This window comes from Amblyomma maculatum, chromosome 4, assembly GCF_055883805.1.
Source record: "Amblyomma maculatum isolate TAMU_Amacu chromosome 4, ASM5588380v1, whole genome shotgun sequence".
In the NCBI taxonomy this organism is placed as follows: domain Eukaryota; kingdom Metazoa; phylum Arthropoda; class Arachnida; order Ixodida; family Ixodidae; genus Amblyomma; species Amblyomma maculatum.
The window spans coordinates 51947341-51965839 of NC_139347.1; the positions used below are offsets into that span (position 1 = coordinate 51947341).

Here is an 18499-nt window from a genome sequence, read left to right on the forward strand (position 1 = left end):
CCTCCGGTGGCGGGGAGCGAACTTGGCAGAGTGCCCGTGATGGCTTGATTGCACAAGTCTGGTTCGATTTAGCACGCCGCGCTTGGGAAAAAAGCCTGCCGCTTCTTAACGTAACGTCCGCTGCCGCCATATCTTACGCTTCGTCGCTGGTACAGCACAACGATAAGAAAGAATGACTCTCGCAAAAAAAAAAAAAAAGAGCTGCCGTTTCTTAACGCCGCAGGCGCCATAGCCACATCAGCTGCCGCGCGCAGAGGGTTCGCAACACACGCTGGAAAAAGCGTCCCACGTCTGTCTGAAAACGGGCTGAGCTGGCTTGGCGCATGCGTAGCACGTGCTGAAGAAGAGAGCTCGGCAAAAGAATGGGCACACCCACGCACATGGCTTGCAAACGTCATGTGTTGGCGCGCGGGAAACGATAACTGCAGATGCGCGCGCCTTTGGCGAATGGGCGCGGCGTTGTCCAGAACTGTCCCCTCTCATTCCTTCCGCGCGTGGCTTGAAAACGTCACGCGGCAAACGGCCAAGAGTGATGCGATCGTCTTTGAGGAAGACACACTTTCCAGTGCGTAGTGCGGAGTTCGATATATCGAACGACCGGCGAAATTGAGTTCGATATATGACGCGGCTTTCCTATACTTTTGCATGGGATTTTTAAGGGGATATTCCGTGAGTTCGATATAACCAAAATTCGATATGTCCGGGTTCGATATAACCGGGTTCGACTGTATTGCATGGATTGTGGCGTATCATTGTGAAAATTTTCAGTGCCAACCAACCAAAACCATGGAGGTACCATCGACCGAGTAGTTCTTCTCGTACTGAAGTCAGTCATGAGTGATGGAGTATAACGTGCTCCCCATGTAGGCCACAATTGTATGTACTACTACCGTATATTGCTGGTTATAAGTCGACTAGAATATAAGTCGACCCTCCAACTCTGGGAACCTTCTTAGCAAAAAAAAAAAAAGAATTTGACTTTTAATATAGATCGACACTAAATTGTAATGCGGCCATAACTCGCCAATATGTCCTTCAGGAAACCCAGTCATTCAAGGACATTTATTTGTGCACAAAGCCCCTCTCACATGCTGTGCTGTATTGTTGCTGAGCTTGCGGCGGCATGTTGTTGTCTTTTAAGCACACAAATCACGCTCACCACTGACGGTCGACGATCCGGCGTAAGGTGTCCAGCGCCAATGAAGTGAAACACAGAAATGGTGAAAAAAAAAAGGAAGAAAAAAACACATGAAGATGTTTCTGAGCATCTTCATGCATTTTTTTCATCTCTTGTTGCCATTTCTGCGCTTCGCTTCGGTGGCGCCAGATTGTATTGGATTGGATTGGATCTGAGGCACAGCATGGCCAGCTTTTACATGTTTATAGGATGCCCGTAGTTCAGCTACGAAGTGTTTCTGTCATATGAAAGCAAAAACTTAAAGCACGTCTTTAGATAAATTTTTGTTTTTTAAGCATCTCGCTTTTGCATCATGTCCGACAACTATTACAAAATTATGCTTGAATGCACGTGATATTACACGCCGCTTGGCCAAAACTACTTTTGATCCCGCATATAGACCAAATTTACGACTCCGCGTATAGGTTGACTCTGGATATAAGTTAAGCTTCAAATTTCGGAAGGTCATTTTTCGAAAAAAAGGTCAACTTATAATCGGCAGTATACAATATACCGTTGCAGTAAGCAGTGTTTTGCCGTTTAGCTTGGTTCCAGGTGGCAGTGCTCAATATGTTTCTTTTTGCGAATACTTGCCTGTGACAGGATGCATATCAGCAGTAAGCTTAAAGTGAAAGAATGAAAAAATAATTGCCTCTTTCTGTTGATTTTTCTACCTCATGCACATTTAGCCAATGAGAAGGCGTCCGTGCTGTGGTCAGACAGCCAGGACGGGGAGCGGGATGAGGTGATTGTGGTCGAAGAGATGGACTCCAGTATCCTGGCCAACATCCACTCCTCTGCTGCCATCATTTCCACAGTGAGTCCCTGCTCTCTCTCTCTCTCTCTATTCCTGTCCCCTCTTCTGCGTGATGCATGCCCTTTGTACCTCTTCTTGTGCTTAACCACACTGAACATGTTGTATCGGGGACAAAAGTGCCTGGACTGCCTGGCGATTTTGTACTAGAAGCATGATTCAAACAGATTACCACCTTATTTCTTATTTCTCTAGCACACATGAAAGAACTAAAGTGTAACTTTCACATCGACAAGTATGGTTCAAGGCTACTGGCCAATACGAAAGTTATGTGCTTTGGTTGCAGTTCGCGTGGTCCACAGACTTTTGTCCTCTATAGTACATTGATCAGTTTTTCAGACTTGAAATGGATAGGAATAAAGTCTAATTTATAATCAAAGAGTCAAAAGAAAGGAAACATGGTAAACTAATATGCTCTTCCATAAAGCCATCCAAATAATCAGAAGTTCAAATTTTTAGCATTTAAGAAAACATTTTGATGAAATTGATTACCCTGATTATTTAATTAATTAATTAATTAATGTGTTAACCGTGCTTCTTGAATTGCATCCAGATTAACGTGATGTTGAGAAATAAAGCAAAAATGAAGATCTTTTGAATGATGGAGACTAAGTAATGTTGCTCATTTTTATGGGACAGTGATCACTGTAAGAAAAAAAGTTTCTCAGTAGGGTAGCATTGCACATGAACTTATTCCATAAAAAGAATGGCAATTCAGCATAAGAAAGGTTATTGCCCACAAATTTTCATGCTCTGTTTATTTTGTATATTCAGTACATCCAGCACATGACTTGTTTAATTGGGCCTGTCAGCGGAATGTTTTAACAAGCTCTTTTACATTACAGACTCCAGTGCCAAACCCAGCCCACCCTGTAGCAGCCACCACCTACCACCCCGAAGCCGTGAATGGATCGGGAGAACCCTTGGACAACTACCAGGCTACGATCCTTGTGCCCCAGGAGCCAGCACTCAATGGCCTCAACAAGGTAAGGAATCTGCTGCCCAGTGGCACCACATAGGAGAGGGTATGAGGGGGAGAAGCAGTGACCGCGGTGATGACACCGCGCTTGTTGGTCAGCATTGGACTTCTTCACATTCATTGCTCAGCAGGAGGCAGATATTTACACAAACCCTATTCTCCAGAAAATTTGTTGTCGGCATTGGCGTTGAAAGTGAAAAATCACTAGCATGCCTTCGGCAGGTGGTAGTTGGCAAGTGACATGGCTGGGCACTGATAGGTGGGTGGGTGCTGTGATGTCATGAGAAGACATGACATGGCGGAATCGGCAGTAGCTGCTGTCTTGAGCAGCTCCTTTGAGACTGAAGGGTAAGATGGGTGTCGAACCCTCTAGGATAATTGCATATCATTTTCCTACAGCTTGATTAGAATGGGGCATTATTTTCTAAGTTGAGCAGTCTTTCATGTAATGTAAATAGAGCATGACTGTATGCTAGTAAGTATGTATGAGATAACAGGTGCAAGTAAGGGATTAGTAATCAAGTGAGTAACGAAATGCATGTACAGGGATGAGGTTCTGCAAAGGGAGCTGCAATTAATGGTGTCATATCTTACACTTAAAGACTCAGTATAGCCACTACACCGAGTGCAGCTAACTCTAGTGACACCACTGCTCTATCCAGAGCATCGTGACATTGACGACACTTTCCTTCTCTGTATCTGGTGTTTGGTGAATGAAAGCTACACAGAATGGTGACATTGAAGGAAGGATGGGTGTAAAATTAAGACACACACACACTGGTTGTAGTATTCACAAAAGTGCCATAGCAGAAGGGTGCTTTACATAGGTATGACATCGTGTACTTTGCGGATGCAGAAACACAACTATATAAGAGGCGTCATTCTACATTCACCAGCAGCGCTCGTGTGCTATGCAATGTAAGTGCATGTTAAAGAACCCCAGGTGGTCAAAATTTCCGGCGCCCTCCACTACGGCGTCTCTCATAGCCCGAGTCACTTTGGGACGTTAAACCCCACAAACCAAACCAAAAGTGCACTGTTCCATAGATTGAGCATTCTTCTACTTCATTCACTGTAATGAATGCTGCGTTATGCCATCCTGGAAACATTTCAGAGTACGGAAGTATTCAATAACAGAAAGTGAAGAAGTTTAATGGGCCTTCAGCGAATTTATGCTACAATGACATTGTTTGGAAGAGCACAAAAATACACTGTTCGTTATGATGACTGCAGTGTACCTTGATGCATGCACGAGTGAAACCACTGCTTTCAGGTGCCTGAGAGCGGGATGATGCCAGTGGCGACCAGTAAGATGGGCGAGGAAAGCGGGCTGGCACCCAATGCGCGTGAGGCCAGCCTAACCCAAAAGCTGGAGGGTGCGCTGGGTAGCGTGTGCCCACTGCTGCGGGAGATCATGGTGGACTTTGCACCCTTCCTCTCACGCACGCTGGTTGGCTCGCACGGCCAGGACCTTCTTGTTGAGGGCAAAGGTGAGCATCGTGCTGTCAGGTGACGAACATGGATTAGATCCCTTTGCTGCGGTCAGTTTTTTAGAAGTACAAGATGGTGGGCTAGTTGGTACTGCGTAATGAAATAAAACAGCACGAGGAACAGGGCGAAACACGGACAGCGCCCGTGTCCGTGTTTCTTTCCTTCCGTGTTTCGTCCGGTTCCTTGCTCTGTTTTATTTCATTAGTTAGTTCCTTAGTTGAAACAATAACGACTGGTGTGATTATTAGCAAGACTCGTCACCAACCGTTGCCACTCTTTCACTGTTACATATTAAGCTACAGCTGCATCTTTTTGACGGCATTTTAGTGTTGTGCAAGTTAGTTATAATGATTAGCCGTGTTACAGGGAAAAAGGCAACTGCTCACAAAACATGCCATTTATTGACTTTATTAACAGTTTGAAAGCTAGCAAGTGATAAGATAAGGCCAGAGGGGATACTGCAAGATTGGGAAGCAAAGAGTGTGTGGTTTTGACTGTGTGGGTTTTTTTTTTGTTTGTTTTTTTTTCCCCCGGAGTTGTGTATTGTCTCCAAAAGCTGCAGCTATGTTGGGTGGTTTATGTAAGTCTTTTTGAAGGACAAAGGAAGGAAAATAAGAAAAATCATGTTTTTGACTTGCTTGTTTGCCACATTTACTAGAAGTTGGCACATTTAATGCAGTATAAAATGAGATGGCACTCAGTTCCTGCACTTATTTCAGTATCTGTGCATTCGTGAGCTCTGTAATTGATCGTAATAGTGCTTTTCCATCGGCTCCCCTGCCAGGACTGAGCACGTTCAAGAACAGCACTTCAGTGGTGGAGCTGGTGATGCTGCTGTGCTCTCAGGAGTGGCAAAACTCACTGCAGAAGCATGCCGGCCTTGCCTTCATCGAGCTCATCAACGAAGGAAGGTCAGTATGCGGATGTCACCCTCACATGCATCTGGGAGAGGCTGAGTTTACAAGTGCTTATTGGAACAATTTTTCATTTTTGACTTGCTCTTCTAGTTAAAGAGAGAACTGAAATAAAATTAACTGCTTATTGGTTTGCGTAGTGTTAAAAAAGTTAGCATTATGTTCAGATTTTTCCCATTCTTCCCGCATTATCGCAATGAGAAGATTTGGATTTTACAACAGGAGCCAACAGATGCAGCCTTTCAGCGAAATTTGAGTGTCATAACTAGGAGTTTACTACTAATTACCTTTAAAGTTTTGAAATAATTGTGTCATTATCAGGGTGGGCATTGAAGGCGTTTTAGGTTTTAGGTATGTTAGCCAGGCTCACTACACTATGCTTACCCTGCTTCCCCTGTTTTACTAACCGCATAGTGTATCCTCAGGCTTCATCTTTTTGTTCTAATTTTACACTAAAGCCGCAAGTGCTATCACCCATCTGCTCTTGTAGGAAGGAGTCCAGGAAGTAGTGCTTTTCCATTTCAGGAACCCCAGGTGGTCAAAATTTCCGGAGCTCTCCACTACGGCGTCTCTCATAGCCTGAGTTTCTTTGGGACGTTAAACTCCAGAAAACCAAATAATTTCAGATGAGGCCGCAGCACCTGTGTTGATTCACCATTTGATATTGGGAGCAGTGAACATTTGAGAGGAGGTTGAAAGGATGTAACGAGAGCTTTTTTTTTTTTTTTTTTTTTTTTTTTTTGTTTCTCAACGGTGCTGTTTTTCCTTTTTCCTCCAGTGTTTATTGTAGGGGAAAGTTATTTCTCATGACTGGTTGCTGCCTTTTGATGTCGTCGCTTCCCTCTTTTCTGATGCTTACAGGCTGCTTTCCCACGCCATGAAAGACCACATTGTCAGGGTGGCCAATGAGGCAGAGTTCATCCTCAACCGCATGCGAGCGGACGACGTTCTCAAGCACGCTGAGTTTGAGGTGTGTCTTTCGTTCTCTGTTTGCATCTATTTTTTATTTTGACCTTTACTTTGGAGCTGCAGAGCAAGGATATGCTCGAATTGCAACTTCATTTTGTGCAGTGAGACAGTTGTGTCGCAATAATTTAAGCATAGACCTTCTGCAAAACTTCAAGTCAGCTTTCCTGCATAACTATTCTGCTTTATTTCTCAGTGCTTCAGCTGGATATTTTCCAGTTTGAGCACAGAGCTTTGAATTGATGCAAACAAAAAAATAGTTGAAAGATGTAGCCTTAGGTGGTGTAAACTAACGTAAAACTGTCGAATTGTGTTATTTCGAAGGTTGGGCTATATCAAATGGCATCAAAACAGTTGGGAAAAACCATTTGGGTCCAGTAAATTTGCTTAATGAAAAACATTTCACTGAAAAATATGGGACAAAGGCAAGGCAATTCTTTAGCATTCTATCAGACTCTACTTTGTAGAGATTGAGAGATATTTGAAAGCAGAACGGTTTCAAACTGACAAAGGCTTTTGTGACCTCTTTCATGGTGTGAGACAACAGCTCCTCACAAGTATCCCTGTCACATGTAAGGAGACTGCATCGCATAAACCACAAACAGTGCTTGGCAAGTGTGCATTTTGCCTATAAGGACCGAAGAATATTACGGATGCAAGAGTGGCAACATTTGTCTACTCTAGAACAGCATGGCATGCTTCAAGTAAAAAACTAGGACCTGCGATGTGCTAACCTGCGTTGTCTACTCATGCAGAAACCAGTCTTGTAGAAAGGACATTTCACACCTTCTTTTAGTTTTCCTACAGGACTCTGATCTGGACTCCAGATGGGGACACTGTCCTGATTATCAGTTACGTGCGATAGTGTATATGGGCCTGAGGTATTCGGATGATTGCTTGTCGAGCAGGCCATACCTCAAGATGGCTTTGCTTCAGGTGTTCATCTGTGTTAGCCAACGCGAACACAGCAGCGCTGAAGTTAACAAGTGCCTGATGCTGTACACATAGATGGACTTCCTTTGAAACCATGCCAGCAGCCCTTAATTATCTGGATTTCCTTAGTCAGGGAATTAGGATGGCAAGGTGTTACTATATACTTTAAGTTAGAGGAGCTCTAGTTGTACATGTTGCTAGTCTTCATGCTGTGTATCTCGTCTCTTGCAGTCGTTGTGTGCACAGACGGCCGTGGACCGTAAGGAGGAAGAAATGATGTGCGACCACCTTATCACGGCAGCACGGCGCCGTGATTCCCTGGTGGCAGCACGGGCACTTGAGAAGGTGCTCAACATTCTGACCAACCGCCACGGTGCTTGGGGCCAGAACTCCAAGGGGACTCACCGAAGCACCGAGAATGGCCAGGTGGAGTTCCTTCGGCTAGACGCCTGGGAAGACGACGCGCGGCGCCGCAAGCGGCTTGTGCGAAACCCTCACGGCTCCTGCCACCCAGAGGGCACTCTCAAGGCAGCCATCGAGCACGGTGTGTGTGCGTTCACTTTCACTTTCTCAACAGAGCGTGGGCTGCCGTACAGTGTGCAAATTGAATTACAGTTTTAATCAAAGCTGTCGAATGGGTGTTAGCCCTTAGCTTGCTTCATGGAAGGGTATAGAAATGGTATAGTGGGATGCTGTGGCACATAGTAACTTTTAGCAAATTCACCAGCCATAGAAGAAACAGTTCATCTAAGGAAGCTGTGATAATTGAAGTCTTTTATAAAATCCTCCGTAAATAAAGAACAATACACCTCATATTTGGCACTTGATAGCCTGAGTTGCTTATATGCCATTAGACCCAACCAAACACAACCTTCCTCTCCCTTTTTTTTTCATTTGGTTGGAAATATTGAACAATTAGCTGAATGCTGCTTCCAAGCAGCCTAGTGCGGATGGCTGAGTTAGAAAGGTGGTTTCGATAAGGAAATAATAGCAAGGGAACGTTGTACAAATTTCAAGAGATTTTATTGCAGGGTTTGAAATGAAAAGAAAACACTGGCTTCATTTACATTTTGAGATTTCCAGCGCTCTGCTTGATTTGTAGCTGAAATTAGGATTTGATCATTCTGCTCTTCGAACAACAAAGGGGCTTGGTTGTCATGAAGCAGACAGGTCTTCAGCAATGGCTCTATGTACCTTGCCACATGTGCAGGGGCCCCCGAGGATGCCATCCTGCAGGCTCGCGAAGAGCTCCACCGCCAGCTGGCGATGACACGGAGGCAGCACCAGCTACAGAGCACCGATCTCCTGGATGACAGCGACTTCTGGGACGACAAAGACCTCGACTCCGAACTGGCAGGTGAGGAGCACATCAGCAGAGGACGCTCCTTTCTCCTTTATGTTCTGCTGCGGAGCTTTGGTCTTTGGCTGCTGACCTCAAGGTTGTGGGTGTGATCCTGATCGTGATGACTGCATTTTAAACAAAAATCACCCTTGTGCTGTGCAGTGTAAGTGCAGAGTAAAGCACACCACAAGTGGTCTAAAGTGATCCGGAGCCCTTCACTGCAGTGTCTCTTATAACACGTGCATTGCTTCAGGACGTTATTTGCCAAAGTTTACAGTTTATATTGCGCTTTGCTCTTGCAGTACTAAGCAGAAAGGGTGAACAGAAGCAAGCCATGCATTGTGTACATAAGTTATCGTCGTTAGATGTGGATTGATTACGTAAATTCTTAAAGATATGGGCTGCAGACTTGTATTATCCACTGTACCAACTAATGTGAATGAGAGAAACTAGGCAAGTACCAAGTATTGCTAATTTCAGCTTTTCAGCTTTTCAGCTTTTATGTTTTCTTACTAGCAAAGATTCAGAGCACATGAGTGCTCAGCATACATCTTGCTCTTTACACTTATATTGTAGTGTATTTCTGGGGCATATATGAAAGACTTCTGTTAGACTGAATGAACAATCATGCTTCAGTCATTTCTGGTGCGTCTGTGGGAAATGGGGGTACTTTTGCTTACATGTACCGTTCATTGTTCTTCTGCACAGGGTCCGTAAGTCTTAGCACGAGATGTCGACTGATAGCTCCAGGAATCATCGCTCCAGGCATGCTGTCCATCACCCAGTCTGAGCTCTTCTTCGAGGTGGACGAAGATGACATAGAGTTCAAGAAAAATGACTCTGAGGTAGGGAGACACAGCTGCATGGTTTCATTGCCTGCCCTCTGCATCGTGGACTCTTTTTTACAGGCATATTTTAGAAAGTAACAGGTTACACCATCTGGTTGAGCCGTGGCGACAAACATCTGTCCACCCTCAACGAAGTAGCAAATCTTTTTTGATTTGCCCTGGGGTTATTTTCTGGCCTGATAGACTCAACAGGAGGCTGTATGCTGCTGTATGTGCTGTTAGGTGCCTTTCACACTTAGTGCTGCACAGTCAGTGTTGTGCCGAAAAAAGTATGGTCCGTAGCTCACGTCACCCGTTTCATGAACGAGAGCTGTCTGCTCTCTTGGCAGCAGCGATGAAACCGAGTCAGCGTTGAAGAGATGAACACAAGAGGTCTGTACATTAAATACAGGGCATATTTACAGCAAAATCAGCATGGGGGATGAGGACTAATAGCTAGACACAACTGTAGTCTCACAGCGACGGCCGGGGAGACTACAACGTGTCCCCTCCTTGCAAGCGGCACAGCGCTTGTTGAACGCTTGTGGATGTCTCGCTCTCCAGAGGCAGTGCGCTCGTTTATATAGCGTGGAAAAGTCAGTAGCACTCAAATTGTCCAATCCGGAGGCAGCACGTGATGACTGCCGAGAGGTCCAAACAACGAGCGCGCAGATCGCTTGCTTCAAATCTGCCGCAGTGTGAATGTGACTCACCGCCAGGGGACCGGTGCCCGGGGGTCTGGCATTCCAGACGTGTCTGATCATGTTGACCGCTCAATGCATCCAGGCAACGCGCCGCTGCCTTGAGGGGCAGCACCAGTGCAGATAAAGAGGGTGTCTGCAGGAGAAGCCTGATGCTCAGTTGAGTGGAATCCGGGTGGCTCACCCGGGTACAATAACAGTTGCTTGTGCCACAGTTGACTAGGCTGCTACATGTCGAGAAGGGGCAACTGATCTTTCATAGTCATCGATGTGTAGAACTTCTGATTTTGTCCAGAAATATGGATTGCAGGTGTTTCTTATCACATTAGTTCAATGCAGAAATGTAGTCAAGACTCGTAACAAACAAGTAAAGAATCATAGAGTAGTTTGATAAAGCAAAACTTTTTGTAACATATTTCAAAAATGCGCCAAGAAGGCCACAATTCACAGGACACTTATTATGGAGCAGGGAGAGGCCTTTTGAAAATTTTTCCTTCTCTTCTAGTTGTGCAAAAAGTAATGCCACGCGCCACTTAATTTAGCTTCCTCGCACAACACTGCAGGCTTCTCTGCATTACAGCAATGACTCATGAAAAATGGGTACGCCGGATTGAGCTTCAGTACTGGATAATCGTTGGCACTTTTGCCATACCCTTCTGACAGCACGTTCTGACAGTGACGCCGCTGCAAGATACTGCATCGCTACACTTTTTGCACATCTTGAGAGCATCGGTGCGGATTGCAGTTGCCGTGAGATTAGCTTTGTGGCACAACATTGCAGGCTTCTCTGTTTGACAGCAGTGTCGTGTGAAAAATGGGTACGCTGGACTGAGCGTCACCACTGGGTGACCGCTGGCACTTTTGAAACCCGGTTGCGACAGCTGACTCTAGCCGAACGATGCCGCAAGATACTCTCTAGCCATACTTCTTACTTGTCTTGAAGGCTCTGATGGTGATCCGGTTGCCACAAAGAGTGCCGTGCGCCACTTAGCCTAGCTTTCTCACACAACACTGCAGGCTTCTCTGCATGACAGCATTGTCGCGTGAAAAAGCTCTAGCCAGCTGAGCTTGAGCATTGGATAACTGCCTGCACTTTCGCCACCCCTTTGTGGCAGCGCACTTCAGCTGAACAACGACACTGGAAGATACTACTACATAGCTACACTTTTTACGCATCTTGAAGGGTCTGGTGGTGATTCTGGTTGTTGCGAAAAGAGTGCTTTGCGTCAATTAAGTTAGCTTCCTTGCACAACACCGTAGGCTTCTCAGCATGACAGCAGTGTCTCGTGAAAAAGTTTTAGCTGGACCAGAGTCCTTCAATGCTTCTATTGGTCATGAAATTGCCGCCAAAGTTTGGTTCGAGGACAAGAGCGGCCACAAGGGGGGCCACCACCAATAAAAATGTCATGAGCAGTGGGCTGCGCCGGCGGCGTATGATACAGTTGCACCTGAGACACATTCATTCACGCCGGTGCCATTATTTCCTGTTATTATTTTATGCGAACAAATCTCGATCAATTTTGCATAAAATAATAACAAGAAATAGCTCGCTCGGTCGTCACTTGTAATCATCTGGACCTGACGTGGAGACTTTTCATGCTTATAATGCGGCACAAACCATGCCGAACGGGGTGGTGTGTTTTTTAACTTGGAGCATACACGTTACTCCTGCGTAGTGCGCGGGTCATTCGCACTGCACTTGGGTTATTCGCCCAGCTTGTGTGCTCGCCTATGCAAGCCATAGCTTGAACCATGCTTTATTCTTCGGAGCACTGTTTGCACATACAGCACAGCTTTTGCAGACTTTGCACCAGCCTTCATCAAGAATTGGTCGAAGATTATTTTTCACACTGCGAAAGCTTCTAAATATGGCTAACTAGATTGCTCTGTTTTTTCACATGTGCTGTTGCTTTAGCAGGCTTCTGCCAGCACTCGTAGAATTCACACTTTGTCTTGCGGAGCACTGATTAAAGTTTGGCAGGCTTTATCCGAACTTTGCTTTTCTGATAAAAAAAAAAAGCAGACAGAGACATAGGAGGGGGGGGGTCATGCTAGCTGGTGGTTTTTATTTAGCATTTCAAGCTCTGATGCACAGGCCACACTGCCATTACCTGCATGGACTCTGGCTGCATAATTGGAGCCGTCGATTGCCGGACTGCTCGGGCGAGAGTTATCGGAAGCATCAACTGCAATACTGGCATCTGATGCAATACTGCGTCACTTTGGAGATGGCCGTGGAAGCTCCCATATATTCTCGGAACAGTGTCAGGCTTCAGCTGGGCTGATCACGTTGCAGAGACACAATCTCGCGGTTCACTACAAACTCGTGGCACCTGATGATGCTTGTGTTCTCGAAATGCTTCTCGTAAACACATGCATTTGGGGAATCAAATGAGAAGCCGTACAATTGTTTTCTGGAAATGTTGCGTCTCCACTTGTGTCACAGTTTGGTGTCAGATGGGAAACGAAAAAGAAACACCATTTCGTTGTTGCTCCTGTAGCTGGAGCGGCCGTCCAACACACAGCAAGATGACGGCATCATTCACACAACATACACATTTGCAAATTTCGGCACTGCGCTTTTTAACACAGCATGTCAAGAAAACACTGCCTGCTCATGCCACAAAACAATGGCTGCCTCCTCCACCGCCAGAAAAAACATGCACCTCAATCGACGCCAGCACCGAGTGCGGGTTACCAAGATCTTCCATACAAGGACGGAGAAGCTTCATGTCCATAAACGGTATTGAAGGACTCTGGCCAGACTGAGCTTAAGCACTGGATAACTGCCGGCATTTTCGCCACCCCTTCATAGCAGCGTGCTTCAGGCAAACAATGCTGTCAGAAGATACTGCATAGCTACACTTTTTACGCATCTAGAAGGCTCTGGTGGGGATTCTGGTTGCCGCAAAAGGAGTGCCATGTGTCATTTAAGTTAGCTTCTTTGCACAACACTGCAGGCTTCTCTGCATTACAGCAGTGTTACGTGAAAAATTGGTACACTGTACTAAGCTTCAGCACAAGACAACCACTGGCATTTTCTTCACTCACTTGTGGCAGTGAACTTCAGCCAAATAACATTACTGCAAGGTACTGCATAACTACACTTTTTATGCCCCATGAAGGCTCTTGGGATTTTGGTTGCCACAAAGAGTGCCTGTGCCACTTACCTAGCTTCCTCGCACTTCACATTTTTCACACGACACTGCTATGCAGAGAAGCCTGCAGTGACCGCTGGACTGAGCTTTAGTACTGGCTAATCGCCAGCACTTTCACCACCATCTTATAACAGCAAGCTTCAATCGAACTATGATGTCGGAATATATCGGGTTGGTACATTTTTGACGCATTTTGGACGGTCTGGCAGTGATTCCTGTTGCCGCAAAGAGTGCAATACGCTACTTAAGTTAGCTTCCTCACACAACACCACAGGCTTCTCTGCATTACAGTAGTGTTGCGTGAAAAATGGGTACACCATACTGTTTCAGCATTGGGCAACCTCTCTCACTTTCGCCACCCTCTTGTGACAGCACACTTTAGTCAAACAACAACGCCGCAAGATACTGCAAAGCTACACTTTTTGTGCACCTTGAACGATCTGGCAGTGATTCCTGTTGCCGCAAAGAGTGCAATGCGCCACTTAGGTTAGCTTCCTGACACAACACCGCAGGCTTCTCTGTGTTACATTAGTGTCACGTGAAAGATGGGAACGCTGGACAGAGTTTCAGCACTGGGTAACCGTTGGTTCTTTCGCCACCCTCTTGTGACAGCACACTTTAGTCGAACAACAATGCCACAAGATACTGCATAACTACACTTTTTACCCACTTTGAACGCTCCTGGGATTTTGGTTGTCACGAAGAGTGCCACGCGCCACTTACCTAGCTTCCTCGCACTTCACTAGAGGCTTCTCTGCATGGCAGCAGTGTCGCGTGAAAAATGTGAACGCCGGACAGTTTCAGCACTGGGTAACCGTTGGTTCTTTCGCCACCCTCTTGTGACAGCACACTTTAGTCTAACAACAATGCCGCAAGATACTGCATAGCTACACTAGAGTGCCACACGCCACTTACCTAGCTTCCGCGCACTTCACTAGAGGCTTTTCTGCATGGCAGCAGTGTCACGTGAAAAATGGGAACGCTGGACAGAGTTTCAGCACTGGGTAACCGTTGGTTCTTTCGCCACCCTCTTGTGACAGCACACTTTAGTCGAACAACAATGCCACAAGATACTGCATAACTACACTTTTTACCCACTTTGAACGCTCCTGGGATTTTGGTTGTCACGAAGAGTGCCACGCGCCACTTACCTAGCTTCCTCGCACTTCACTAGAGGCTTCTCTGCATGGCAGCAGTGTCGCGTGAAAAATGTGAACGCCGGACAGAGTTTCAGCACTGGGTAACCGTTGGTTCCTTCGCCACCCTCTTGTGACAGCACACTTTAGTCTAACAACAATGCCGCAAGATACTGCATAGCTACACAAGAGTGCCACGCGCCACTTACCTAGCTTCCACGAATTTCACTAGAGGCTTCTCTGCATGGCAGTGTCGCGTGAAAAATAGGAACGCTGGATTGAGCTTCAGCATTGGGTTACTGCCGGCTTTTTCGCCACCTTTTGTGACAGTCCACTTCAGTCGAATAAAGATATCGGAATATACTGCATAACTACATGATTGTGCCACTACATATACTGCATAACACCATATCGCCATGAGCGCGTGCGAGATAAGGACGCGTTCATCACACCACCACCAGCATGTATTGCGGTGATGCTTGCCGCTTGCCATTGGCATGGACATGGCTCGGCGGAGGGGATTTCGATATACCCATTGTGCTTCCGACCGTGCTCCCTATGTGTAAAACTTTGTGTAGTTTTTTTTTAATGCGAAAGCATTACTTCGCTATGTTCAGACTTCTGTCCGCAGACCGCGTCCGCAAAATCATGTCCACAGCAGTTATGAGTAATTGAGAAGTGGTAGAGGTTAATGAGTGGTGTCGATCGATAGAGGGTGACATAATGTTGTGTCCGAAAAAATAATTAGGCCAATAAATTAGAGGCAGAAAATGTAAAAGTTGTCCTCAGTAGTTGTGAATAATTTAGAAGTGATGGAGGTTAATGAGTGGTGTCATTCGATTAATTAGTTACTTAGATAATAATTTGAGGCAAAAAAATGTAAAAGTAAAGGCAAAAATGGTCTCATTAGCCAATGGCTTGGCACCACATTTAAATGTTTCAAATGCTAAAATGGTTAAGTCAGTCAATTAGGGTGATGTAAAATGTATCAAATACTGAATAGTTAATTAAATCAGTCGTCAAGGTAACATCAAAGATTTGACGTCACGCAACCTGAAGTCGAGCAAAAAAGGGCATAGGAAGGGATTGGCGTGCAATTTAAAAGTACCAAAAATAGTTCATTAAGTCAGTGAATTAGGGTGACATCAAGGATGTGACTGGAAGTAGAGCTGAAAAAGGGCATAGGAAGGGATTGGCATGCAGTTTGAAAGTACCAAAGACTAAAATAGATAAACAAGAAGTGAATTAATATGATGTCAAGGATGTGATGTCACGCAACCGGAAGTAGAGCCGAAAAAGGACATAGGAAGGGATTGGCATGCAATTTGAAAGTACCTAAGACTAAAACAGTTAAGTCAGTGAATTAATATGATGTCAAGAATGTGATGTCACGCAACCGGAAGTAGAGCCAAAAAAGGGCATAGGAACCCTTTCTCTCTTTCAACTTCCACTCCCACCTTCCTCCCTTCCTTTACTGCGCGGTTCAGGTGTCCACAGAGCAAGTGTGACAGTTACTGCACCTTTCCCTTCCTGTGAACCAACCAACCAACCAAGGGATTGGCGTGCAATTTGAAAGTACCAAAAACTAAAATGGGTAAAAAAAAAGTGAATTAATGCGACGTATAGGATGTGACGTCACGCAACCAGAAGTAGAGCCCAAAAAGGCATAGGAAGGGATTGGCGCGCAATTTGAAAGTACCAAAGACTAAAATGGGTGAACAAGAAGTGAATTAATCAACCAGAAGCAACCAACAGCAACATCCGTGCTTTCGCATTACTCCAATGCAGATTCTGCAGTGCTCTTTAATTTTTGTTTTCCGAATAGCGTGAAAGGTTTCTGTTACCGGTAGTTTGCTATATTCATGCTCGATTAGCATCGAGCCCCCCTTCCATTTCCTTCCTTTCATCCATGGGTACTCACATCCATACAAGTGATCTGCTACGGAACCTCGCCTTATTTGAGCCATGTTTACTATATCTGTAGCTACGATGGCTGGCATATTTAGTCGGGTCGGCTATATGTATCCGACGCGGAGAAAGGCGGGCTACGTCATGTAGGCAAGCGGTAGCGCGGTGCAGTCAACGCGGTTAGTCTCGTTCCCCGGTTGGGCAGCAGTGGTTACCTGTCCCGGTGATGCACTGTATTTTAATTGTCGCACACAGACGTACTCGGCGCGCGCTGCAGTGACGCGCGCCGCGTGTGGTCGACCGCTCGCCCCGCGTGGTCACGCCGGGCCCGTCTCCGACCCGTCACGGGCGGCGTCTCGGCCGACGCATCCGCCGTCTGCCTTCGTAGATGCTCGCGTGTGGTCCGCGCACGGCTAGCGCCGGTGAGGAACGACCGGGCGGCGGTACTCGCCACTTTCATCCTGTCGTTGCGGAGCACTAAATTCACCCGCCGCGGTGATGTGCGGATTTCACTTTGAAAATTCGCGGTAGTGTGCAGCGGACAGGAAAATAAAAGGCGAATAAAGAGGGCTACTGGGCAACTTAAGCTTGTCGAAAGAAGTGTTTGGAGACGAATGAGCTTCGCTTGCCCTAATTATATAACCAGTGACATGTTTAATTTTCGAGGTTAAGAAACCCCGGCTTGTCAGCGTATACGGCGGCGTCTCACAAGAAGGGGCATCGAGGACAGAGTTTCCCTATTGTCATTTTCAGCCAAATTGTTTTTCTGGTTATTTCTAGGTATGTTGACGTTTTTTCAGCTGCAGAAGACGCATTTTTTATCGTTCATAAAATGGGGCTAAAAGATCTTCCCCCCCATTCATTCAAGCACGCGTAACGTAAGGACTTACAAGCCCGCGTATGACTGGTTGTCATCGTTTTGAAGAGAACGGCGATGTATCCGTGGAGAGGGAAAAAAAAATTGGGAAGGAGCGGCACCTGTCGTTTTTGAAGCCTAGTCATCGAAGATGAAATGGAATGTTCATGAAATTGGTCCTCACGTGACACACTGTGGCAGGTAGCTCTTTGCCGGACTTCGCTTTCACTCGCTGCACAGTGGCGCACGCGCCTGCACTCAGAATTGTCGACTCACCTCGCTTACAGTTCATTGAAACTTGAGACCGCATCGGTTCGCGTTGTGCCAGATCCGCCAGACAGCGTTCACTAAAAACACCACGAACCAAACTGATCTGCAGTCTGGTGAGTGTGGACCAGATTATCAAACTTCAGAGCTCAAAAGAGCCGTCGGCGAGAAAAGGCAGTGGCACGGGACGTCACGCTCCCTTTCTGTCTTTTTTTTTTTCTTCATTGGTGTGGCGTAGCCTCAGGTATTAAGGCGTAAGCCTTTAATGACTAATATTTGCGGCGTCCGTCCGTCCGTGCCTTAGAACGGTGCCAGCTGTGGCCTCTTCCCCGCACATCGGCGTACTCCTCCTCTCTCCCTAGTAACCACCTGCGCCGGTGGGGGCGCAGCTGTGCATAGCAACCGTGACGTCACATGTCGGTGGGCGGGGCGCGCATCGGCAGCGGCAGCAGATGAGACGACGTTCCTTCCACGGACGTCTGGGTCCCTAGTCTGGGTGTAGTCAAGTGAAAGGCGCCTCTCCTCTATAGGGGAGGACCTGGGGTAGAAAAGAGCCTTTTCTGTCGGACAATAAAGTTGATTCACTTACTCACGCACGGCGCCGAAACTGCCTAGTCACTGTGCGGCAAGCGGTGCAGAGAAGCGGCGACGAACACCCGATTCCCCCAACACGAAATGTGAGAAGAATCAGTTTGGTTGCCACCATTTCCAGTTCCGGCGTTTCCTCCAATCAGAAGACTCGAGGCCAGGGACACTTTCGATAACGACGCAAACTAGGAATACGGACCCAGAGACAGATGCAGTAAAGCAGGAATCAGAGGCGTTTCAATTCAAACGTTTTCGCCTCATCGCACTTTGCCCACATCTCTTTTTAACTTGTGAAATCGGCCAGTGGCTGTTGCAGGTATTTTTTTTTTTTTTTTTTTTTTTACTAGCCTGCAAAAGCTGCGTTTTCAGTGAGAGTGGTCTGTGCGGTTGAACGCGCGGTGCCCTATCGACAAAGGCCGACTCAGTTCGTCCTCAGTGTTAA

The 18499-nt window shown here is 46.3% G+C and overlaps 1 protein-coding gene across 4 annotated transcripts in view; it reads left to right on the top strand.

Annotated features, from left to right (window-relative positions):
- Positions 1-18499, top strand: part of rg (A kinase anchor protein rugose) — a 286244-nt gene that overhangs the window by 126014 nt on the left and 141731 nt on the right. For 2 of the 4 annotated variants that reach the window (XM_084601425.1, XM_084601427.1), the window contains exons 30-37: positions 1867-1994; positions 2837-2977; positions 4244-4460; positions 5246-5372; positions 6237-6345; positions 7506-7824; positions 8485-8631; positions 9325-9461. In XM_084601425.1, coding sequence (XP_084457551.1) covers positions 1867-1994; positions 2837-2977; positions 4244-4460; positions 5246-5372; positions 6237-6345; positions 7506-7824; positions 8485-8631; positions 9325-9461 — 1325 coding nt within the window. The remainder of the gene's footprint in view (positions 1-1866; positions 1995-2836; positions 2978-4243; positions 4461-5245; positions 5373-6236; positions 6346-7505; positions 7825-8484; positions 8632-9324; positions 9462-18499) is intronic. The other 2 variants (XM_084601426.1, XM_084601428.1) reach the window with 1 other exon arrangement.